The sequence below is a fragment of the Syngnathus leptorhynchus genome, chromosome 5, assembly GCF_054491065.1.
Source record: "Syngnathus leptorhynchus isolate UIUO chromosome 5, UIUO_Slep, whole genome shotgun sequence".
Taxonomy (NCBI): domain Eukaryota; kingdom Metazoa; phylum Chordata; class Actinopteri; order Syngnathiformes; family Syngnathidae; genus Syngnathus; species Syngnathus leptorhynchus.
In genome coordinates, this window is record NC_141199.1 from 15381349 (window position 1) to 15405701 (window position 24353).

The 24353-nt window shown below is 42.7% G+C and overlaps 3 protein-coding genes and 1 long non-coding RNA gene across 5 annotated transcripts in view; 2 read left to right on the forward strand and 2 right to left on the reverse strand.

Moving 5' to 3' along the window:
• LOC147057233 (uncharacterized) lies at nucleotides 1–1591 on the reverse strand. Its single transcript, XR_015066016.1, has 2 exons — nucleotides 292–1591; nucleotides 1–217 (listed from the first exon to the last, which is right to left on the reverse strand). It is a non-coding gene; the product is annotated as an uncharacterized LOC147057233 (long non-coding RNA).
• Nucleotides 180–9147, forward strand: arhgef38 (Rho guanine nucleotide exchange factor (GEF) 38). Its single transcript, XM_085911609.1, has 14 exons — nucleotides 180–522; nucleotides 4010–4194; nucleotides 4275–4392; nucleotides 4463–4610; nucleotides 5094–5111; nucleotides 5190–5389; nucleotides 5466–5596; nucleotides 5681–5785; nucleotides 5862–5966; nucleotides 6080–6445; nucleotides 6511–6648; nucleotides 7293–7494; nucleotides 8068–8369; nucleotides 8524–9147. The coding sequence occupies exons 1-14, from the start codon at nucleotides 318–320 to the stop codon at nucleotides 8704–8706; spliced, it is 2406 nt and encodes an 801-aa protein (XP_085767735.1). The 5' UTR covers nucleotides 180–317; the 3' UTR covers nucleotides 8707–9147.
• ints12 (integrator complex subunit 12) lies at nucleotides 9011–11904 on the reverse strand. 2 transcript variants are annotated; one of them, XM_085911612.1, is made up of 7 exons: nucleotides 11504–11904; nucleotides 11128–11282; nucleotides 10896–11045; nucleotides 10617–10795; nucleotides 10373–10532; nucleotides 10135–10281; nucleotides 9011–10051 (listed from the first exon to the last, which is right to left on the reverse strand). In XM_085911612.1, exons 2-7 carry the CDS (start codon nucleotides 11272–11274, stop codon nucleotides 9482–9484), a joined length of 1353 nt encoding a protein of 450 aa, XP_085767738.1. In that variant the 5' UTR covers nucleotides 11275–11282; nucleotides 11504–11904; the 3' UTR covers nucleotides 9011–9481. The 2 variants fall into 2 exon arrangements, with proteins under 2 accessions (XP_085767738.1, XP_085767737.1); XM_085911611.1 differs by having other exon boundaries at nucleotides 9015–10051; nucleotides 11119–11282; nucleotides 11504–11856.
• The window catches only part of gstcd (glutathione S-transferase, C-terminal domain containing), a 17734-nt gene continuing 5242 nt past the window's right edge, over nucleotides 11862–24353 (forward strand). The window contains exons 1-7 of the mRNA XM_085911610.1: nucleotides 11862–12432; nucleotides 12712–13146; nucleotides 14266–14529; nucleotides 16660–16753; nucleotides 22720–22835; nucleotides 22968–23012; nucleotides 23098–23226. Coding sequence (XP_085767736.1) covers nucleotides 12022–12432; nucleotides 12712–13146; nucleotides 14266–14529; nucleotides 16660–16753; nucleotides 22720–22835; nucleotides 22968–23012; nucleotides 23098–23226 — 1494 coding nt within the window. The 5' untranslated portion in view covers nucleotides 11862–12021. The remainder of the gene's footprint in view (nucleotides 12433–12711; nucleotides 13147–14265; nucleotides 14530–16659; nucleotides 16754–22719; nucleotides 22836–22967; nucleotides 23013–23097; nucleotides 23227–24353) is intronic.

The window sequence follows — 24353 nt, forward strand, 5'->3', positions numbered from 1 at the left end:
TCTGTTTCAACTTTTTATGTCATTTAAATTGTTTTAATTCATTATTTTGGTTTTTTATTCATTTTTTTTTTTTTTACATGTGGGTTCAAGAGGGCGCGCTGACATTCTCTCTCAGGTTTGTCGCTTGAAAACCTTTTTCAAGGGAAGTCACATCCCATAGCAGAGCAGAGGCGTGTTCTCATGTCAGATGGACACGGTAGGGGTGGAGCCTTGTTACCTGCACAGAGCAGGTAACCAACACACAGGGGAAAGACGTACACCTGTTCCCGCTCCCAGGGCTGCCTTCCTTACCGGACGAGCTACGGGGCAAGCTCACCATGGATCCCAAGGAGGCCGGCGGGGCTGAGAAGAAAGGGGAGAAGGTCATCAAGCGCAGGAACCGACCTGTGTTCCTGCGCTACCTGGAGAGGAGGAAGACGGACAGCATCGTGGAGGACGACACCTGCAAAGGTGACATCAACCTGGGGACGCTGGTGAGGCGCAGTCAGTCTGACAAGACGGAGTACAGCGCTAAACTTAAAGGTAAGATGGCTAATGACAACCCCTGAGTAGGTGGCAACAATCCAATGGTCGGCCTGAAAAACTTTTGAGATGACTAGTTTGACACAAGAGCCTTGCACCTGTTATGTTCCTGTGAAGAGGAGAAACTCTCACGGGGACAGGATCCATGTATGCAAACTGCGTTGATAAGTGTGGTGCACACCAGCTGGTAAACAAGCGCTGCACTTTGACATTCTTGCTTTCCGCAAATGATTTTCAGAGGCGGCTTTATTTGAGTTACTATGGCCAAGATAACAAGTCAAGGCCCCGATAAATTTCAAGCATGTCCAGTCAAGCCATTATGTGGGGTTACGGATAATTCATATTTTTGCACATTGACCGTACAAACACATTTTTACATTTTACATAAACTCATTTAAATTGTCCCACACTAATCTCTCTTTCTTGTGACTTAATCACGATCTCCATTAATTTAGTTCATGTTCATCCCATTGGTGAACTTCACAGTGAAGTTAGCATAGCTTACCTTGTTTCCGTTATAACTTTGAGCCATTTTTATTTTCTTTACTGCATAATTAATTAATCCCTAGAGCAACCTTCTGTAATATCTGCTTCATTTGGTGGCCTCTGCATTGATGCATTAGAGGAAACTGCCTGGGTTGCTAGGTTGCACTATATGGACACACATTCACACACACAATGTGGCTAGAAAATGTATACTTTTGAATTTAAACACACAAGACATGTCTAACCATGTAGTTCAACTTCAAGTCAACGTTGAGTCTTTTTTTTAAAAGCAATATTTCAGCAAGCATGTCCCAAGTCCTAAAACGGGCATCTTAAATCCGACTCCAGTCAAGTCACGTGACTGGAGTCCCCCGAACTCTGTTGATTTTAGTTCAGCTAGAGAACAAGCTTACTATGCTGATGCTGTGTTTTTACACATACACGTTCCCAGACAACCCGTCTACGGTAGTCAATGGTTGGGAATGTCACACTTCAGGCCAAATGAGTGACATCACCCTTATAGTCAAAACTATGTTGGCTTTCCTGCAACACTTGTCTTGTGCGTTGACCCTTTTTCGTAAACTAGTTTACTCCCGATTGTTAGTCGACTGATCACTCACATTCAGCATAGGCTACACACACACAATTTTTTTTTTCAGCTGTTTACACTTCACTCGAGTGCTCTTTTGGCAATTTCACTTTTGCCTCAACAAACCTGCACAATGGCAACTCTTGTTGTTTTCAGTAAACCTGCCACCAGTCCCTGTTTTGGCTTCGGCCCGCACACACATGCCGACAAAGCGCATGACATATCGACAGGGATATTACCATTGCAAATATTGACACAGCGATGACTTCATCAGAAAGAGGAAACACGTGAGCAAGTCAAAAAAGTTATCACCTGCCTGCCGGACAGGTTGGTCGAGCCGTGCAACGTGACCTCGGTGAAATACTAGTACAACAAATATTACTTGGAATACATTCCTGAAGACATAACTGATTTTCGCAAAATTCTCAGCAGAGATCAGATCCTCACTGAACATGTTTTGGAGAGCCATGTCGTTTTTACTCCGTGGTGATACAGGATACACCAAGCCCGCTCGGATCCTTTTCAATGGGCCCAGGTAGTGAAAAGCCCTGGATCCACTTTCATGGGAACTCCTGCTCTGAGAGCCACGAAAAGAATAAATGGACAAAGAAGTCCGGATGTGATCTGCAGCACTTATAATGAACTGTTTTAAATAGTTTGGAGCAATGTAAAGCATCTAACTTCCTGGCATTTTTAGAAATTTCAAAAAATAAATTTTTTGTTCACACTATGTTCGTCGATAGCTGCGGTACATGCTAAATAGCTATATTTACTCACTGAATGGACAGTGAAAGTGCTTTGGTGAAAGTGCAAATGTTTGTTAATTTTCAATAATCAGGTTAAATTATTCTGCAAAGGAGCGGACTTTTGATATTTTGAGTGAAACCCAGCAAAATGTTATTTGTGAAGAGATAGTTTTCTCGTGACGTCACGTCATATAGTAGCTATAAATATGATATATATATATATATATATATATATACCTTATATAAATGGGATGAGGCAGCCTCTCCAAATATCCACTTTCACTCCTTTATTCACATTCACTTACAACCCTTACATAAAACAGATTTATTAAAAAATATATATCTTAAATTGAATGGCGGTCCGTTTGCTGAGCAGTGTTATGAATTATTTGATTTACAGTCTATTTATAGTGGCTTGACTGGAATAGGGAATGTTTTATGCACTAAGCAATTCAGCATGCTGTGGCCTCTCGGACAGTGGTCAAATCGTTTCGTGCGTGTGCATACGCATGTGTGTTTGTCCTTGCAAAGGTGCGAGCAAATGAATGGCCGCCGAGCAGATGGAATGCCTGAGCACGCCGGCGCATTACATCAGCGGCGCAATTTGTTCCGTAACCTGACACGAGCTCCCTGCAGCCTTCCCCTTCCTCCCAATCCTGCCCTGAGCAGGAAGCCGCGTGTGTGGCATCGATTAGGCGGCGAGGCGGCTTCTCTCTTGCCCGAAGTCAAGCACACAGCCGTCGCAGACTGATTAGGCGGCATGAGCCATAAAAAAAATAAAAAAAAGAGCGCAGTGAGCCTGACTGGCATGTTAAATGAGGCCTCGTGGCGCTCCAGTCACAATAATTAGTTCACCGTGAAATACTGCAGGCGGCTCAGAAAGTTTTATTCTCCCAAGAAATGCCCTTTCCTGATGGATCAGCACGTTAATGCCTTCCTGTACGGGATGAAGTTTGAACATTTCGTATACAAACAGTAGCCATGTATTATTAGGAGTCATTGCAAAATAAGGTCACGATTCTTTCCGTCTTCTCCGACCTTCACATCGCAATGCTAAGTGGCGACATACGCCGCAAATAATACATTTCATAGAATACACCAAAAGAAGGCCGCAAAGTTAACAGAACAAAGAGACTTCGATTCTACGTTGATGTTAGCAGAATTGTATTTTTTTCTTTTTGGGCGAGGGTGTATCCTGCTTGCTAACAACACCAGTTTGTCGGTTGGTGGCTTTCCTTTTTCAATTACAAACTAAAAATGTATCAAATGTTCACAAAAACAATGGATAAAATAATGAAGTATGAAAATATTTGACAGAAGAACTCCAGATAATTTTGACAAATATTCTAAAATGTATCACCAGCTAAAGCGGTTAGCTAATGCTAATCTGTGCTGACACCGCTATCCTAGCTTTTGCTATGATATTGTAGTGCTTTCATGTGGTATGGCCATCACTTGAACCCAAACACACATTTAAAAATATTAGAATTCACATCTGCCATTATCAAGCATTCATACAGTCGGCATTTTAAAGTCTTCTGAGCAAACATGCTTGTTTTTGGCAACTCGTGCAAGTACAGGGAAAAACTGCCGACAAGATTCTAACTTGACACTTCAGCAAACACGATAGTACCAAGCTTTCCTCACAATAATTGCTCTTGCGCAGAAAAAATGACACCGCACGACTTGTCCAGCCCTGCCTCGCCTGCGCTGGAGCCAGAGGAGATCCGGTCGAGAAAGATGAATCGCCGATCAAAAGTCATCCAAGAGCTGATACAGACTGAAAAAGACTTCCATACTGACCTGGAACTATGCATTCGAGAAGTCTTGCAACCTCTGAGAAGCATACAGGTGTGTTCTTCTAGCAAATTGGAATTTTTAATGGAGACTGTGCAGATGTACCAAATGTTCTGCCCGCTGTTACGTTATAGGTTGTCGATGTGGATCATCTGTTCACCAACATGGAGACAGTGTGTGAAGTCTCAGCCGCACTCCTAAATAGACTTCGGGAAGCCCTGTCCGACCCGGATCCTGAGGCGGTCATTATCGGTAATATTCATCGCCCTCGTTATCCCTGGTTAATAATTTTTTTTTGAAAAATGTTTGTTTGAATGTGAAGGAGAAGTATTCATCCAGGCAAAAGCAGCTTTAGAGGATGTCTATAAGATTTACTGCTACCATCACGATGATGCCAACATGGTGCTGGAATCCTACGAAAAAGAGGAAGGAATAAAGCAACATTTCACGACGTGTTTACTAGCAATGAAGTGAGTAGTACTTCCTCACAATATTCATTTCTCTCTACAACTTCCTAATAAAGTGGAATCTCTTTACGTTGAACAATACAACCTCCTCTATTCAAAAGAGTTTCCGTGGGTATTAATGCAAGGTCTCGGATTTATTTGGCTGAGTTATACAAAGGGTAAATCATTTCAGCACCCTTCATTTCCACTGAAGTCACTCTGGTTCCTAACACTCCATTTTGAAACGGAGGTTGTGTGTGGACGTAAACGCAGAGAGGCAAAAATAAATCGTACAAGGAAGCCGGCCTACATAGATTTAGCAACTTGGGATTTTGTGTCAATATTTAGCAACTCTTCTGACCTTTTAGGCAAATATTTTTCCTCCAAAACTGATTTCTTGCGGAGGTATGCTGGAACAGTACGGATAAATGTCAAAACAACTTTTGAGCTTCCAAAATGTTATGAATGAATCACAATCCAAATTTTGTGTCTTCTTTGAATTTACAGGAAACTCTATGACCAAAAGTGAGTATGCCCCAAAAAATGAACTTTGCAGACTTTTTTTGGGGGGGGTTTATTTTCCACCATCGTTTTACGTCACAGAGGGAAGCCCTACTTGCTGGACATGGGTTCGCTTCTCATCAAACCAGTCCAGAGGATCATGAAATACCCGCTGCTGCTGGGCGAGCTATGGCAGGCCACGCCCGAAAACCACCCCGATTTCCGGCCGTTGCAAGAAGCCTTCACCGCCGTGAAGATCATCAACGTCAACATCAACGAGTTCAAGCGACGCAAGGATATAGGTGAGGTGATTGGCGAAATACAAGATGGAGCAAAGTGATCTTATAAATGATCTTCTCTTATCATATGGATTTCCAGTGATGAAGTACAAAAATTCAGAAGATGAAGGAACTCTGCGTAAACTTCACAAGCTCAACATCCACTCCATTAGGAAGAAAGGTGATCGGTTCGCAGGTTATCTCAAGATCCTCACTGGAGTTGAACCACAAGTGAGAACCATCTTCAAAATACTTCCTATTATTTGTGATTCTTCTCAGAATCTTAAATTTTGAGCTTCGAATTTCAACCCGCAGGTGAGGGATGAAGTGTTTGACAGAGAGGAGAAACTCTTCAGGGGTCTGGAGAAAGCAGTAAGGCAGCTAGTGAAGAATCTCCAAAGTTACTTGCAGTACACTCAGGTTGGTGAAAAGTCTTAAACCGTACGGCCTTGATATTCTTTGTTTGCTGATGATTTTATGACCACGTCCAACTCAGGAGATGGTGTCCGTTGCTGTTAACAAAGTCCACGAGATGGAGAGCATCATCAAAGAGTCAAACGGCTCATCGCACACGAAAAGCCACGACCCCTATGAGCGCTACGTGAGTCATGAAGTCCAAAAGAAGAGTAATATGATGTTGAATCATGTTTGTATTTATTTGTTTTCTGGCAAACCGTCGACAATTAATTTCCAGTCTATATTGTCTTCTCACAGAAAGACAACATGGAGCGTCTGGTCCTCGGCCCACTTTCATCTCTTCAGGGCATGTTCACAGCGCCCCAAAAGCTCATCCAGAAACGTTACGACAAACTACTAGATTACTGCAGCCGACTGGAGCGCTCGTCGTTTACTTCCTCGTCATCTACCTCTTCCTCCACCCCGTGCTTGGTATCCGTAGACCCACCCGGTCCGGCCAGGAGGGACTACGAGGCTCTCAACGCGTTGCTCGTGGAGGAGTTGCAGCGGTTCAACATGGCTGCCTACGCTATCCTCACTAACTGTGCGGCGTATATCGTGACCTTGCTCAGAGGCCTGATGGAGGAATTATTGTTAGCTGCTCCCTCCATACAACAACTACCAGTGGGTAGCGGAAAAGCAGCATATTTATATCACGCTAAAATGCTAATTTGCAACGTCTTTCGCAGGCTCCGTTGTCCAACATCGCTGAGGTGCAGAACAGCATCATGGATGAGCTGAACAATCTGGTGTTTGTTAAAGAGAATGCACAGAAACTCATGGAGCGGAAAGTCAGCTTCGAGAGGCAACGAGACAAGAAAATAACGGTAAGATAAACGGTCGCAGAAATAATTTGCATGACGATGCCGTTTATTTTGAGCCTCCTGTGGACCGAATATCAATTTTTTCAAACATTCAAGACTGTGTTTGGTAAATACCAAAGACAATCTTGAGGCTTCAAGACAATTAAGTGTCTTTAACAAATTATTTATTCTTTTTGCCGACACTGGAGACAATTCAGAGTCTCGACTGACTCTCTTGAACTTAAAATACAATCGACAAACTTATCATACATGTTTTTGGGACGACGGGACCGGTAAATAGCACACGGGAAAAAAAAGCTGACCTAGATTCAACCCGCAGCTTTCTTACTACTCGAGTGGCTTCATCAGTTCAGTGTCAAGATCGTCGTCTGTCTGGATGTCAAGTTCAAAGTCCCTCGTTTCCCTCAAACAGTTTCACAGTTTGGTGGAAAATTCCAAGTGATAAAGATGAAGACAAAGGACACCCCCAGGTGGTGATTAACTGGGGCAATTCCATGCTCCATCAGGTCTCAGCCATTTACACTTTAAAAAGCTTCCTCTGTAATGTTTCAAAGTATCCCCTGGAAGAACTCTCTCCACCTGATGCTCCACACAGCGTGCCAGCTCACATACTCCATACATACCTAACAACACTTGTTGTCTTCCAGACGCCGGAGGTGGAGCATCAGACAGAAGAACAACGCGCCCGACTGCTGGCCGAATATCCCCCGAGTCGTCTGTACCAGTTGAAGAGGAAGTGCAACGGCTGCCAGAAGGAGGACCTCAGCCTGCTGGAGGGGGAGCTGGTGGCCTTGCTGGAGGACACAGACCCATTGGGCAGTAGCAGCCGCTGGCTGGTTCACACCGGAGGCGAGTTTATGCTCGCATATGCACATCGAGTCCCGAGTTAGACGCAAAGCAAGACGATCCCCAAAACGGGTCCGATGAATTCATTGACCATTGAGCACGCACCCCAATTGACGTAAATCTGGCAGAGAAAACTTTCTTACAACAAAGAGCGAGTCCCAGGTGTTCTTGCGATAGTCGCCGATGGCTTTAGTCTTTCCTCTGGGGATCTGTTCCCTCGTAACAGCACAACAAACCACGTCGTCGGCGGCGTTACTTAGGAATAAAAAGCCTCAGCGGTTCCAAAACAAGAACAAAATCTATTCCGCTCTTTGACTTTCATGTTTGGAGAATGCTAAGAAGAACAATGGCAGACTTGTTTCCCCCTGGGATGACAAAAATCCCCACAAGTTGTCTTGCGGGATCTTATTCTTGAGTCACTCTCTATACCTGGAGTTAGCAAAGCTCTGCGCGTAGCTTGTAGCTACAACAGAACAAGTCTTAGAATACTCAATACGATATAGTTCACTGTTGTCTTTGAAATATTTCGGCATGTTGGATGTAAATTCTACCTTTGTTCCACTTTTCTACAATTAGGTGAGCAAGGATACGTGTACTCCACGTTTTTAAAGCAGTACAACCCTCTGAGGGACTCACAGAGAAAAGGCCAGGCGGCCAAACAACAGCAACAACAACAACAACAACAACAACAGCAACCGCCCACCATGACCGACGAAGACTTTGACGACCTGAGCCTTTTTGTATCGGGCAGTGGAAGCAGCAGTCTGAGGAGCTTCAGTCTCAACACCACCGACAGTAGCTCCAACCTTTCGGGCCTTCAGGGCGAATTGGACACAGTGGACTACCTGGAGGCTTCGTTTGATACAGACGCTCAGCAGGTACGGGTGGAAACAGTAAATGGCAGGTGGTGCTGTCACGGCAAATATCTGGCCAACAGTGCCACCTGCTGGTTTAATTTATATATTGAGGACAAGGAATATTAAGGTTTCTTTAAACCATTTCTGCTTTTTTTTCTTTATTTTGTTTGAACAGTACTACGCCGTATATGCATTTGAAGCCCGTTGTGACCAGGAGCTGACGTTGCAGGAGTACCAGCATGTACGCATCTTGCAATTCAATGACCAGGGCGGTAACAAGGAATGGTGGCTCGCGGAGGTTGATGGTCAACGGGGATATGTCCCCGCCAACTACCTTGGTAGGATGTCCTATGCATGAAAAAGGAAAAAAAAAATCCAGATTTCAAACCAAACTGCGGTGTTTCAAACAATTATAATTGTTTCACTGATCATTTCAGCGGAATATCAACCATTTGTGCTTTGTGAAACCCAACTGTAGATTTTGTCATATTGACAATGTGACCTAATGAAGAACATGTGATGTTTTTATATGAGCTGCTGTGCTGAGCACTTTTACAACAGTGTTGAGTTTAGAAGTCATATTTTATATGAATACATTTTTGAATGAAGTAAAAATCGTACGTGAAATAATTTATCAGAGAAATTTAATGTGAAAAATTTATTCTGTTGTTTCTATTTTATTACAATATTAAACAACATCTATGAAAATGACAATTCATATTTGCTTTCATTATTTTTTTTGAATTAGATCCACCATTGTATATTACATCTTATGACTCCTTGTTGCTGTTCATACGTGGAATTTTTTATTACATTTGCAATTTAGAAAGAAAATGACTCGGGCTGAATTAGTTGGGACATGATGAGGCACAGTAGAGCAGCAGCATTTACAAAAAAGTAAGATTCAAGTATGCAAATGTATGTATGCTCTCACTCCATAAAAATAAGATCACAGACAACATTATCAGTAGAAGAAGAAACAAAGGTCTTGGTCTTGGGTTTTTTTGTCTTTCATGATTGGAGCAAAACAACGGACAGTGTGTCAAGCTGGCAAAGTGGTTATTAAGGAACTCTTCACAAGTCTTGACGATGGAAAAGCAAAACATTCAGTACCGTACAAAACCTTCCTCCGCTTATTTCTTGATCTTTTTCTGTGCTGCTTTTTTCTTCACCAACTGCAACCGTTTCATGGCGTTGAACTGGGACTCTTGAGATGTTGGTGCTTTTTCTCCCGGTGGAACCTTCGAGCCGTTCCCATTGTTTCCGTTACTTCCTCCGTTATTACTCCCACCTGTGCCGCTCGCTCCCGGACTGGCCTGGGAGCTGCCAGGGGAGCCTGCCCCCGACGACAAGGCGGAGCCCTTCCCTTGGCTCTCGCTACTGGATGAGCGGTTAAGCGGCTGCTTGCCCAGGGTCAAGGGTGGCGGTTTCAGAGATACCTGGCTGGAGCCATTTCCGTTGCCGCTCCCGGGAACCTTCGGAGCCCCGAGTCCGGACTTGGCTCCGGCGAGACCAGAAAGACCTACCGGTTTCTGGCCGGGCGGCGTAGTCATTGCCTTGTTGCTCCCGCTTGGTCCCGAAGAACCCAGTTTGGAACTGATGGGAAGGGACGGACTGGTCTTAGCGCCAAACGCGGCCCAGCCCGTTAGACCGCTGCCCGACGCCGACGAGTTGTTGCCGGTGGGATTGGCCGACGTGGAAGTCTGCCAACGACAGACGATGGCAACCGGTTTTGGACGCGATCTGAAAACATTCAACAATAAAGCAAACAGCTTTCTACACGTACCTTCACTTCTGTCCGTTTAAAAGCCTGGAAGGTGCTAGTGGTGTCCGGCTTGGTTTTAAGTTCCGACTTTTTCACCAGAGTGTCTTTTATCACAACCGGCGCTGATGAGGCGGAGGCCGGGGAAGGCTTCTGCGGGGGCTTTTGCGCCTAGCGCAAACAAACAGTGTGTTGCAGTTATGCCCGAGATGAAACAAACAGGAATTAGTTGCTCTGTACAAATTTAGGAAATGTTTCTTACTATACGCTTCATTTGTCGGGTGCAGCGAGCACAGTACCACGCCAGCCTGGGGTCGTTGACCTCTTTGTCTGTCACTTGGGGTTTGTGGCAGTCCTGGTGATACAAGTTATGGCAGTCTTGGCACTCTACCAGCTGGTTTCCCATGGACACTGTCATTTGTCTTTGGTGAAATAAAAAAAAAAAAAAACAGCCACTTGATAACTTTGCAATGTCCACAATTAATATGAACTATTTTCACACGTACCTGCAAACAACGCACGCCAAGCCCATTTCCATGGCAAAGTCATCAGCGTTGGTTTCATCGTAGTCGTTGAGGTTAGGAAGGAGGTCTTTGCTCGTCTGCACGGTAACTGGCGACGAGCGATCCGGTTTCTCTAAACGGGGCTTTTTCGGCGGGTCAACATCGCCAAAGTCAACCCTAACCTGTTGTTGATCACGAGAATCCCAGGGACAAGATATTTATTTTAACATCCCCTCCCTCACTCGATCAAATTATTTATCCATCAAAACGTTTTTTACATACCTTCTCAGAAGATCTCCTATCAGTGTCCTTCTTGCTCTTATCAGAGCTGGATTTGCTGCCTATGCTGGAGGATGAAGAGCTGGAAGAGGACTTGGAGTCCTGCTTGCTGAAGCTAAGTTTGGACACGGAACCTTTGGACACCTCCAGATCCTGAAAATACACACAAAACAAGAAACATCTTATATGATGACAACAGTTTGTCTTATTCCCAATAGCGACATACTTTTTGTACCAAGCGATAGGATGTGTCGCTCCCTCTGGAAAGGGACTCATCAAGCAGTGCTTTGAGCTTCTCAGCGGAATCTTTGCTCTTGGAGTGCAGGTAACTCAGTCCCTTCAGGAAGATGGGATCGAGTTCCAGACTGACAGGTCCAGCCATGGTTTGTACTGAGGACAAAGTTTGAATTTCAGCAATTATTAACAATGCTGAGATCATGCAGAACAGTAACAATACATTACAAAAGGATTCCATCATAGTCCAATGGATGGGATGGAGAGTTCACAGCACCAACTCGCACCAATAAGCTTTGTAGTGAGACCACAATGGCTAACATTCGTGACAACGATAAGCAGACTAAAATGTACTATTCTCCATTCAGCCATGTTACCTAATATCCACTCCCAGCTAGAAGAACGTCGGTAACACCAGTGTGACGGTAAAATGATGTTAGGGAAGCTTGTAGTTCTCCGGCGGATTCTTCCTGCGAATTCTTGCTAGTGTCACAATCAAAGATGACCGACTTGCTCACAAGGACGGAACCCTCGATGAGACGTTTTGTCACGGCGAACAAAAGGCGTCATTTTCCGCAATATATTCTCCAACAACTGATGAATAAGTATGAATTTTAAGTTATCTAAAAAATGTCTGCGTGATTTTCTCTTGAGTGTGGTTATTACAGATTTATTAATTATGTGTTATTTTTTGCTAATGTGTTAGGTGGCGCTGTTTTACGAGAAGAGGTCAGGAGGAGGGAAAGAAGAAGACGTGAGCGCGGATACCCGGAAGTTTTTATTTACAACGTGGGTTTGTGGGATGGGAATACGCATTTTGTACCATTAATACGTGAGTGAAGATGTTATTTAAACAGTGTCAAAAGTTGATATTTTAGTCATAGTTGTATTTATAATGAAAGACTCGGAGCAGCGACATGCCTCCCTTTTCCTCGAAGTTAGTTTACAAGAGGAGGCGACCCGTCTCCCCCTGCACTCCTCCATCGTCCTATTCCTTCTGTCCTATTGTGAGTGCAAATCTTTCAAAGTCCACCTTGTCTCCAGCAAGATCGACAGTTCTCAGACCCTTCAGGGTCAGTTGCCAGAGTTCCTGGTCGTGCAGGACGTGCAGCCGGAAGATCTGCCAATCCTGGTTCGAGGATGTCGGCTACCTGCCGTGCTGGACGAAACCGGAAGGCTGTGCAGAGCCGGACTGGCCGTGGTCTTGAGGCACATCATCAGCAAGAGCGTCGAAGCTGCGCCCTCCAGGAACGATGTGCAGGAACTGCTGGGCTTCAAAAAGACTTGTCTCAAAGCCTGTGCTGAGGTACGTGGTACCTTAGGCAGCATAATAATAATAATGTAGTTAGCACATTAAGCAATTGATATTTAAACACAAAAGCGACAAACACTTAAACATGTTAAATCAGAGTTTATCTTCTGAGATGAGATAAGCCTACGTTATATTCCTCTGACCATCTTTTACTGCCCCCAGGTGGTCAATATTAGCACCCATGGTTAAGAGAGACGTTTACTTGAGTGTGACAATTGATGTTACCAATTTACCATTGATTTTATATTTCTGTTTTTGCGCCCATTCTCTCAGGTGAGCAAGTGGACTAGACTGTGTGAAATCGGCATCCCATCAGCTGTTGAAGAGCACCTCCAAAGTTCCACCAACCAGCAGCCACAGCCAATCCCTCCCGCCATCCTTACCCTGGAGCAAAGACTAGCTGAGCCAGTCAAAGTCCACAACGATGACAAAATCCGCAGACAGAAGCTCAAGCAGTTGAAACGAAACACAAATAAAGACTCAATTGAAGGAAGCACCGATTCCAACCCTGGTGATGTTGGGCTTGAACTGAAAACCGCTTTGGCTAAACTTTCCATAGCGGCAACTCCAAGTCCGACCACTAGGGAGAGCTATGAGATCAGAAAAGTCAAGACCAACGACCTGCCTGTGCTGGAGCACGTCTTTGCGGAGGGGCTTTACTTCACTCTGACTGATGTGGTCCTGTTGCCCTGCATCCATCAGTACCTGGTGAGCTGCCTGCTAATCATTAAAGCCTGCCTGTGCCAATGCATTCCTCAGAGCTTCTTTGTACTTAATGCTGCTGAAGATCAAGACACAAAAAAAAACGTTTGATAGTGAACCAAAAAACACATTTTAATGCACATTTTAATAAGATGTAATGTGCCCCCCCATTTTTTAACTAATATTGGCAATAGTTGGACTGCCAATTAGTTGTACTTTTCTGCTTTTCACAGCAGGGCTCTGTCTCGACCCCCTGCCAGTAGGGTTTTTTTTTGTTATTGTTTTTATTAAAGCAATGAGCAACAGACAGCAACATTTGATGCTGTTATTGGGGAGTCTCACCCTCCATGTTGTATTTAACAAACAATGGCAGATCTCGGAACTTGGAACAAAACTTAGTGTGGGGTATAGGCCATTATTTTTAATTATCGTGTCGTGATGGCTGGAGGATGAGAAGACACCCACTGTGCGGTCAAGAGTCACATGACGGAGACTCAATTTGGGATTTTCTCCCCGCGGCGGAGGTCGTGAGACTAAATTAAACATGTCCGCTTTAGCATTGTGTTATAATCAGGTTGTATTTGTTTTGATTTGGAAAGCATTTTCCTCATTGGGGCAGCGGTGAGCTCGTCTGTGACTTAAGTAATGAGGCCAAAGTTTTGTGTAATAAAAAAAAAAAAAAAGTGTTTTGCGGAAACTGAGGAGAATATTTAACTTAAAATGTGCGCGCCGCCAGACAGCCGTGACATCTATTTCACCCTCCAGCCATCTCCAACTATTCTTCTTCCGCATTGGGAATGAACTCATTTCCACAACGAGCCTCTTGCAAGTAAGCTGTGCTCCGTTGCTTTCCAGTTTCACACTCAGCCTGGCGTGTCTCCTCCCGACACTCGCCGACGTAAAGTAGACACAGCGGATTCTTTTCACACCGCCCCCCCCCCTCTTCTTGTTTTACTGCCGAGCCTTGTTATCGCCATGACACGGCTTCGGTGTTTCTTTCTGGGTCTTTACACCTTCGGGGGGCCTGTTCTGATCTGACTCCCGGTGAGGCTGTGACGTGAGCTGTAATCTGACGTTTTATGAGTCACTTATTGAACCCGCTCACCCGCTTGCTCTCTTTGACAGTCTTCCATCCGAAGCCATGCTGCCAGCTCTCTTCGCCGCCTTCCCCACCTGCTGCGCTGGTACCGCCGCATTCAGGAGGTGCCCGGGGTACTTCGGGCCGGCGAAATCTGCGGGATCACTTTTGGAGCCTTCGAAAACCCGCCGCCCCTCCCGACCGGGCTACCGGTCGAAGGCGACCCGGCAAGTCAACTGCAGCGGGAAGAGGAGACGAACACGCAGCTGCCTTTTGTCGGCGGCCCCCGGCCCACCCTAACCAAACTTAAAGTAAAACACTTTGTTCTGCAATCCTTTCATCGAATGTTCCTCAAATTTGATTGAGCTAAGGCACGCAGTTAACACGACATGCATTACATCACATATTTCATGACATGCCAACAATCGAAAATGACAAAACGTTTATATGATTCAATTTGTCTTTACTAAAATGACTGCAGTGGGAAAAATGAGCCATTGATGGCCCAAAGCTTTTCACCTACTTTAAAAAAAAAATCTTCGTGAGGTGACTTTCTTTGGCAAAGACAAATTCTAATGGCGTTTGCTCATTTACACATCTCATTTTCACCGACGCAGAGATTTTGTGCCTTAATTTCTGCTCTTTTGTGCCTTTAAGGATGAATCGCTAATGTCGTGTTTTGGCTCCTGGCAAACCTCCTTTTAATTGTACAATGTTTCTTCCCTCTGGCAGCGCTCCGCAAGAGCTTTCAGTCATCAAATTAACATTTCAAAAGGGCGTTTCTTATGGGCTGGTTTTACGGCCGTGAGATTATTATTATCCTTTTTTTTTTTTATTAGGCCAGCTAATAAAAATTACCTTTCATTATAGAATAATACAATCCACACATGCACTTGCAATTGTGCACATTGTGCAAATTGCCGGCCATCTTTTTACATGCTGTAAAAGCAGGCCATTCCAGAAGAACACATAAAAGTTGGACGTAAATACACGCTGGAACAAATAGAAGAGCCCGTTTCATGGAAATGTGTTGATTTAAGTGTGTAACATGATCATAAGTGGCATGACAAGGAGGACAGAGTTGGGTGCTCGAGGTTGTTGTTTTTTTTTTTTGTTTTTTTTTTTTTACATGACAGTGGATTAAATTTAATTGGACATTGGACACGAAAGATTGAAAGCACACATTGACGCTGCGAGGTATGCGCGCTTCCATACAGGCACAATGGCCGCCATTCTAAACTCTGGACGGGAGGGATTACCGCGATGGCTCCGTGCCGCAACTGTCTTGTCTGCAGCTGTTGTGCTGTCATAACTGTGTGTGTATGTGTGAAGGTCATTTAAGTTCACAAAATTTTAAGAAATAACCCCCCCCCCACAAAAATTACAAATTTTCCTTGAAATTTTATTGTCATTGCCCAAATAAAATAAATACAAACATGCTTTTAGAAAAAGAGAAACCAACTAAAACGGCAAATTACGTTTCTAAACCTGTTTTAAACTAAGATTATTGCAAAATCTCTTTTGTTTTTGTTAATTAAAATACATGAGCATTTGGTGTTTACTTGAAATTTTGTTATTCATTTTGTTATTGTTATACATCTGCACCAAAAATTTAAAATGGTGGTTTATGAAATATTTAGCAACCAGATTTTACAATACTCATGCTGTAACACTCAAACCATTACTAATTATTAAAAAATAAATAAAACTAATACAAGAGCTCCCCCCAAAACTCTTAAATAAAAGTAACACATCTACAGTAAAAAAAAAAAAACGAATTAAAACTGAATTTAAAAATCAAAAGTTAAAATGAAATAAGAAGCAACTATGTTGAAAAATCCCAAATATTAACTGTGTTTTTGTGTGAGTGTGAAGGCATCTGTATGAGAGCATTACATCTTGTGTGACAGACAGTTTGTGTGTGTGTGTGACACGCAGAAAATAAAATCCTTGGTGACGCTAAGCAGCATCCTCCGGTTTCACCATCCGCAGCCCTCAATGCCTAATAACCTCCTTCTCACCTCACTTAACACATACCGATGATTGGTGCCAAATGCACTCAACAGGCAGCCGTCCAAATGAAAACAAAAACCGCGAGCCAACATTTCCAAATGTAGCCCCTCGGGAGGAAAATTCTATTTTGTATTACTCCCTCCATGATTGAAGTTATTTTTAATTCATTGACTTTAATCATGTCGATGTTTTCCCAAATAAATCAAATGATGTCAAGTTGTTGTTCCCTAAAGAATTTCATAAAAGCCATCCCTTGCGAAATCCACTTTTTTTTTTTTGCAGCTTGGCTGTGTTGCACTTTTTGCTCAAATATATTTAATATAACTGCCGGAGAGAAAAAAAAATGCTTAGGAGTCGTCCCCTGGAGTGTATCTCGTGCCTCAAGGTTGTCTATGTTTCCATGGTAACGGGTATTCATGTTGTCGTAGGAAAATGGCATCGAGGCGACCTTTGCTCATCATCCTTGCCCGGATTGGGCACTCCCATGGGACAGTTTACCAGATGCCATCAACCCCACGGAAGGTACTCAAAATTCTAAACCCTTAACTCTAACACCTCTTTATTGATTGTTTCATTTATTTGCAAACATTTACACACTTTGATAACTTTGAAGATTACAATAGAATACAATCAATATCAACATTCAAATGAATGTAGGTCAAAGAGAATTTTCAAATCATTTTAGGCGACTTTGTTTTTATTTATATTTGTACACTTTACAAAATTATTTTATTTCTTTTATGCTTCATCATCTCCTTTTACAATGGAGTGCAATTTGTCTTTTTGTTAAAAGAAAAACAATTGTGGAGAATGGAACAAATTATTGCCTTTTCAATTCATTCCAATAGTGAGAATTAATTTGGAACGTAGTCACGGAACAAATGAAATTCCACATTGGCCGTTTTGTTTAGTTTTTTTTTTCCTTCAGCCACTCGTTGCCGATTAATCTCAACCCTGTTAACATCTCCCTGTGCGGCATTACAGTGTTTAGCACCGTGTAATTAACCCAGCGACAAAAGGCAGCCAGTTTGCCTTGAAGCCGGCGTTTTGTTTTTTTTCCGATCCTACGCTGTACGTAAATGGCCACACGCACGCCCACACGATCAGCGGAGTCACGGCATCATTTTCTCGATGACACCCGAGTAAGAAATCTTACACAAGCAGGTCCCTGAACGAGTTTCATTCATTTCTTTCTTTCATGAGAGCAATAAAATGCATGACTATATTCTTGTCCGTGGTGCCAGATTACAAACAATAACTTTGAAGGAGAAAGTGCTGACTTACCGCTTTAATTTGAGCGTCCACATCGATAATCAATGTGCTTTATAGTCACACCCCTAAAGGGTGACAAATCCTTGTGCTCACGTGCCGCGATTGCGAGATATCGCCGGGATACCTTGAAGCTGAGCGTCCCCCACGTTATTTGTTGGAAATCAGTTTTTCGAATAGCCAGTCCAAAATTTTGCAAAATAACTCCGGCGGAAAAAAATCTGTTGACGTTGTCGAAGCGTCAGAGGTGCTAAAGCGGGCAAAAAGGATGGAGCGATAGCCGTAGATGAGATGAGGCTCAGATTGTCTTGACAAGAGACAACCATTATCAAGATAAACAACGGTGAGGGCAGGGCAACACAACAAAGCTGATGAAGAGACCGCATAGTTGTCATAGTTGAGACATGCTGCGATTGCGTCCTCCGGGGCTTGTTTTGCCGGCGACATTGAATTCCCGGGTCTTCCTTCTATGAGCGTGACTTAAGTTGAACAGGCAGAGCTGTCGCTTTTTGTACGGGTCCCTTCACTTTGGAGATTTTAATCAGAGAAATGCGCAAGATGGAGATTGTAATGGCGACGATCTGAAATTTATAGCCACCGTGTGTGAACGTTGAGAGCTGCCAAACAGCAATAACCGGCATTCGATCTGAAGGTAACATTCCGACGAAACAAAAAGGGTTCAAGGATTGACCCCTGAGGTCCCACGACTTTTGATCAGATTCAGAACTTACAAAGTAACTCCATTGGGACTTAAACCATTTTAGGATGCTTCTATTGTATCCTAGCTAAGTTTCCAACTGTACTAAAGTCGTTTGATGGTTAAAATGAATAACACGCACTTGAGAACTGTACGACATGTAAGAGTCTTTGTATCTATCTCATTTAGTTTCCAGACAACCTGTTAGGGTGTTTTTCATACTGTCTTGGAAATGTGAAGATGGATTCTTGGCCGTTGATCAATAGCTCCGTCTCAAAGTAACAGGCGTGATTTCCCTCTAGGCATGTCACCACTTAAACCGGCGCTCAGATAATTACTGCATTTCATTCAAGTTGAGTTTTATGAATTTCCCTCAGATTATCATTGACTCGATGTTGTGATTCCCGCAGGGTTCGCTACAAATTACTGTCATCGGCGCTTCAAACTAGTACTTTGTCACTAGGTATTAAAATATCTTCCCCACTTGGTCAGACTCGTTTCTCACTAAAGAACATGAGATAAGATTCTTCTTTTTGTTTCTTTTTTTCAAGTGAAAGACATTTATAGACATTGTTTTTATGACATTTTTTTTCCCCCCAAGAAAATGTTAATTGGGTGCTTTTCAAGGATACTGACTCTCTTGAGCTTTGTGTTTAGAATTGCCGAACTTTAATCTCCGAAGGTGTGCCCACGAAAAAATATTTTTGATCTTGTAAACAATTTTCATAACATCCCTTTTTTTTTTTTTGTGGTATTACGCGGAAACAGATATCCTAGCTCAGTGTCAGAGCTAGAGAGTAAAAAGGTTAGGGACATAAATTTGAATCTAATTGCTCGTCTAATCATCCATATGACACGCATAATGATTGTAGCTAATTAGTAAGCCCTTGATTAATGCCTCCATTTCAAGCCAAGTGCATATCATCCATGCAGTGCCAAGGCAATTATATCAAAGCCATATTGAGTTTGTCATTGTAAGTCGCACTGAAGTGATCCAAAGATTTGTTTGTGGAAACCAAGGGAGTCTTTGGATTGGAATATTACAAACGATAAGTTTCATGGAGCCATGGAGACTTACTTCTCCTGGTGCCAAAGATGTATTCACGTAACAACTTGATTGGATCATTTTGTCCTTGTTTAGTCCTTGAGAGTCCAAACATGGAATGGCTTTTTTAAAAGAAAAGCGATTGCTCAATGCAATATTTTTGGGGCAAATTCCCACCTGACCTTTTCATTCTGCTCGCCACTGAGTGGTTTGCTTCTTCTTGGCCTCCCGCGGAGGTTGTTGCTAACCGTTGTTTTTCAGAGTCATTCTTTAAAGCTTTCAAAATGAGCGACTGCGATTCAAAACCCAAAACCAGTGGCCAAGACTGGGCCGCTTGTAAAATCTTGTGATTTTATTGGGAGGCTTTTAGCGTGATCCACGTAATAAAACACACCTGGGCAACAGAACACACCGTTGACGCGCCGACACTTTCTTTTCTTTAAAGTTGCGAGTACCTGGATGTAAAAAAAAAAAAAAATCTTGGTCTTGCATATTGAGGTGAAATCTAAATGTGTACAGCAAAAAAATATATATCACCATGCATTTTAATGTACTTTGCACAGGGGCTATTTATCACCCTCTTTCACCAGATAATGCTGAATGAGCAGATTTGGTTTTTTTTTTCTTAAATATTTGAATTATTCATCATTCTGCAGCTCGCTTCAGGATTCCCAATTGCTTGAGACTTTCTAAGGCTCTACTGAGAAACATATTGAGCCTTTGGGCCACTTGACGCTAATACTACTGCATGTTAACAGCTAACCGTGCGATTCCTCTCCGGTTCCCTTCGGACCTTGTAAGTTGAGACATTTTTTACGAGACTCTCCGGCCATTTGTTCCTTTAAGCCGCAGAAGCAAATGTTGCGCTCTCCAGCGTAAGCACAATCCAGTGACACGTTCAGCTTCAGTGACAAGATGGATCGATTCAGCTGCCCAAAATCACTCGGACGTATTGTTTTATGTCAGACACGGCGGAAACGGTGTGTTAGCCGTAGCGACGGCGGTTTGCGCGGTTTAAGTCGTGGAAGGGCGTCGGACAGGCGTTCTCTGTGTTTGCCTGTCTGCTAATTTGACAAGAAAAATAACCCCAAGGGAACAAACGAAGGCTTAAGCTCTCGACAAATCATTTGTAGACGTTCTGGTATGCGACAATACGTGTTTGCTTCGGGCCAGGAGGCCTTGAAAGTTTCATGGTCATTATTGTCCTGACCCACGCTGGGAATTGATTTGAGCTGAAGCTGGATGGAAATTAAATATGGCAATTTGGTATTTTTGTCATTTCCTTTCCATTTATTAAGTTGCTGAAAATCATTTTGATCCAAATTTGTTTATTAGTCATTGTGTTACATGATTCATCTATTATAATCTAGATTACCGATTTGACCATTTTATCAATTTAAACTCTTTGATGCTATATTCAATCTTTTTATTTTTACACAACTAAGAACAATCCTGAGACTCATTCCAGATTTAAGACTTCATAGAAGCAGCATTTGTTACCAATTTGATGTTGTCAATTATTGTGCAGTTTCAAATTAGCTAATAAATATCTGGGCCGCTAAATACGATTTTGACAATAATGACGCTACAATTTATAAATTAGTACCACAAATCGAATTTCACTTTGAATTTTCAACAAAGGTAAAAGTGGAAGGCAGTTTCCGGCTGCTATTGAATTAATTTGGCAGAGCAAAACATACATGACACAGTTTTAGAGGCCGAGCTACGTGGAAAGGCGGGTTACACGCCGCAACCTGCACGAGGCAACCTCTCGCCCGCAACTCCGTCTGGTCATGTTTTGACAGACATTCCTTAGCCGCTGAAGGATGCAAGCTGACGAGTTTTTTTTTTCCCCGACTCGCTTCAACTTCATTAGCGTGGTGTTTTTTTTTTTGTTGCTGTCATCGCAGCATTTCGCGAGCACACAAAAAAATGTCAGCGACAGCTTTAGCGAAAGCAAACTTTCTGCTGCTTCCAACAATTGAAGCTTTCTCGAACAAGTGACCTCTACTCATTTTAAACGAACCAACTAGATTCTTTTTTTGATTCAAGTGCTCTGTGCTGCCGTTTTTGACGAGAGTTTTACTCAGATTTTGATTTTGATATTCACCATTGCTTTTATTTCTGTCCGCAGGCAAATTATTTTGAGCGCTACACTCCAAATAGATTTCCCTGACTGATAGAGTTACCTCTTCTAGACAGCCTCGTCAAACACGTCGTCGTTTTATGTGACAAACATATTTCTTGGTACTTGTAAGGAGCATATTTCAAAACGTGTAATATGAACCAAAAACTGTTGCACTTTGGGGAGGGGGGGGCTCTCTTGGATGCTAATAACCTTCTCTTGTATTTTCCCATTATTTTTACTTTCTCCCCAAATGATCATCAAACTAAACCAGTGGCGTCTAAATTGCTGCAAATGCAACTCGAGCGTGGCCTAATCTTCAATCTTCACGCACCCCTTCTTGTGTTAACGCCAGCATTTCCCGTGGGAGACGGAGCTGTCGGATCCCGCAGGGCTCGCGCTGCGGCGGCGCTTCGCCGCTACGCTGTTTACATTCTAATCTGGTGATGGAACTCACCGATAAATCCCCGGCCAGTTCTGCAGAATCAAAGGCTAATGGAGGCACTCAGGGTTTAGTGCCAGCAGCTGTAGCCAGGGCTAATGGACCCTTCCTCTGCCCCTCCCTCCTCCTAACAATCCACGCAATGGGTGGGATGCGTCAGGGAACCTGCTCGGAAATCTAGCGCTGCTTTGTCATCAACCGTAGGTTCTTTTAGGAGGAAAATGTTTTCCTACTAAAACACCTGGGTCACATCACAATGACGTCATTCGATACAGTGAAACATTTGAAAATCTTCCAACTGCTATAATGATGATAATCTGTACTGATGCCAGTGGTAAATACCCTAACCAACCTGACATCAGACTGCATAAAATATCACATTGCAAGGCTACTCACTCAACGTGTGTTTTTTTTTTAATTGTGTAACTCGTCTTTTGTTACTTGTGATTGGACCTAATGGGCCATTTTTCTCCCTCTAAGCTGGCTACAGGGGTTTAGAAAGCTGTTTTATATTTGTGACGTTTGATCCTTTTGTATGTTATTTTTGTCGCTAATGAAAGTGCTGTACTCGTTTTTGTTTTGTCGCAGGTTTTTTTTTTTAACAGGATCTCATATGCACACAGTTCTTTGTTCTTGCTTTGATGCGTTTGTTCCAATATGGCAAATGAAACTAGAACTGAAAATAAAAGCAGAAATTAATGAATAAAACTGTTCGGGACTATAGCACATCAGAATTAAGTATATTTCACTTTTTACATACTTCCATGCTGCTTTTTCTTTTTGCACCAGAATTCCAAAAAACAATTTCTGGCCAATTGTGTCTTTGAAATGAAAGAAGCAATGACTCCATAATTTTTTTTATTTATTCCATGTAGCATAAAGCCCTTGGCCTTTTTGTGCTCTCTTGCAGGGAAAATGTCAAACATCCGCACAGTTAGAAAGAGACAACAGTTGAATAATTTAGTTGCCATGGTGACGCAGCTAGCCAAACCAGGAGACACTGTGGTGGATTTCTGCAGTGGAACGGTGATTTTAATTTTTTTTATTTCATTCTGTCAATCCTGCTGTATCTACATCAACAGCAAAAAGTTACTTTTTTGTTTGCATGATTATTTTTTGTTACTGTCCATAACACCTTTTCCTTCTTTATGCTGCCAGGGCCACATGGGCATTGTTCTGGCTCACGCCCTCCCACTGTGTCAGGTAACATTACACGACTGTTGCTTTACGGATAGCTCACAGTAAGCGGCCAACAAATATTGACCAAAAACATCGACGTTTGTTTCAGGTCATCCTCATAGAAAACAAGGAAGAGTCTCTGATCAGGGCGCATGGTCGCATCCTCGAGCTCGGTCTAGAAAACATCGGCTTCATTCAGGCCAACTTAGACTATTTCACTGGACCCTTTCAAATAGGGGTGAGGATACTTTTATTTTTTATTCAATTATTAGTCTTTAGAGAAAAACCTTTTTGTCTGAAATTGTATAGATTTACCGAATTATATCAAGCTAAATTGATTTGCATTAATAGGTAGAGTTAGGTTATTGAATGACGAAACACATTTGTTCAGCAATTCAATAATAAGACATGTAAAATTAGCACATATTTTATTATTCAAATTTATTGTATTTTAATAAATCACATAACTACAGAATGTGCGTTGACAACATTTTATGTTGTGTTAAATGTTATCGAGGTTCGTTAGCTTGTTAGTTAGTTTGTTTGTTTGTCATGTTATGCTACGTAGCTAGGTTGTTAGCAAACAATATTCAAAACAAACTACCCACTACTTGTTACTTAGCTAAATTACTTTAGCTGATTTATTAGTCAGTCGGTTACTTTGTTTGACTGCTAGCTAGAAGGCAAACAAACAGATACACATGCCTCTATAAAAGCTAGTCATTCACTTACTGTACCTAGCACTACTATTTCTTTTCCAACTGAGCATTATTGGGGCAAAATCGGAAGAACACACAAAAAAAAACAACACACATTTGTTAACATTACAGAATATGTCCCTTTTTTGCTTCTCAATGAATAATACATGAAACTTGATGACACAGTGTAGCCAAATGCAGGAGGTGGGTATCCTTGAAGCAGTACAATTTGGTGCTGGTCCAAATAAGGATTGCTCGTCCTTGGCGGAGGTCCCTTCTTGACTGAGTGTCATTATAATTATGCAAATCATCTAAGTGTCAATGCATGAGATGAATTGCCGCACATGGCTTTGCCGAAGATGTGTTTTTCCTCTGTTATGCGTGAAAACGCCAGGCAGCGATCATTCTTGTCGGAACGCACTCAGAGAGCTTTTCATTTCCTGAAGTGGCGCTTTAATCGCTCGCCTTTTAGAGCTCGCCTCTTCTGTCAAGCACGGCGTTGCACTGTTATTAAAGAGACGAGAGGCGGCTCGGCCCGAGAAATAAATGCTGAAGGAGTGTCAGGTGTAAAGTATCGTAGAACGCTTGTTGAGTTGGAAAAACGTGTCCCTTTGGAAATACAAACAACCAAGGCTAAATTGTCATGATGTGACCTTTGTTACAATGC

Bases quoted from the DNA above. Each gene is read 5' to 3' on its own strand.
- arhgef38 (XM_085911609.1), top strand. From the start codon at position 318: ATGGATCCCAAGGAGGCCGGCGGGGCTGAGAAGAAAGGGGAGAAGGTC. The intron at 4,195-4,274 runs GTGTGTTCTTCT...GTTACGTTATAG, and splicing joins AACCTCTGAGAAGCATACAG to GTTGTCGATGTGGATCATCT. The intron at 5,390-5,465 runs GTGAGGTGATTG...ATGGATTTCCAG, and splicing joins CAAGCGACGCAAGGATATAG to TGATGAAGTACAAAAATTCA.
- ints12 (XM_085911611.1), bottom strand. From the start codon at position 11,274: ATGGCTGGACCTGTCAGTCTGGAACTCGATCCCATCTTCCTGAAGGGA. The intron at 10,796-10,895 runs GTATGTAAAAAA...GATCAACAACAG, and splicing joins ATAGGAGATCTTCTGAGAAG to GTTAGGGTTGACTTTGGCGA. The intron at 10,533-10,616 runs GTACGTGTGAAA...ATTTCACCAAAG, and splicing joins TTGGCGTGCGTTGTTTGCAG to ACAAATGACAGTGTCCATGG.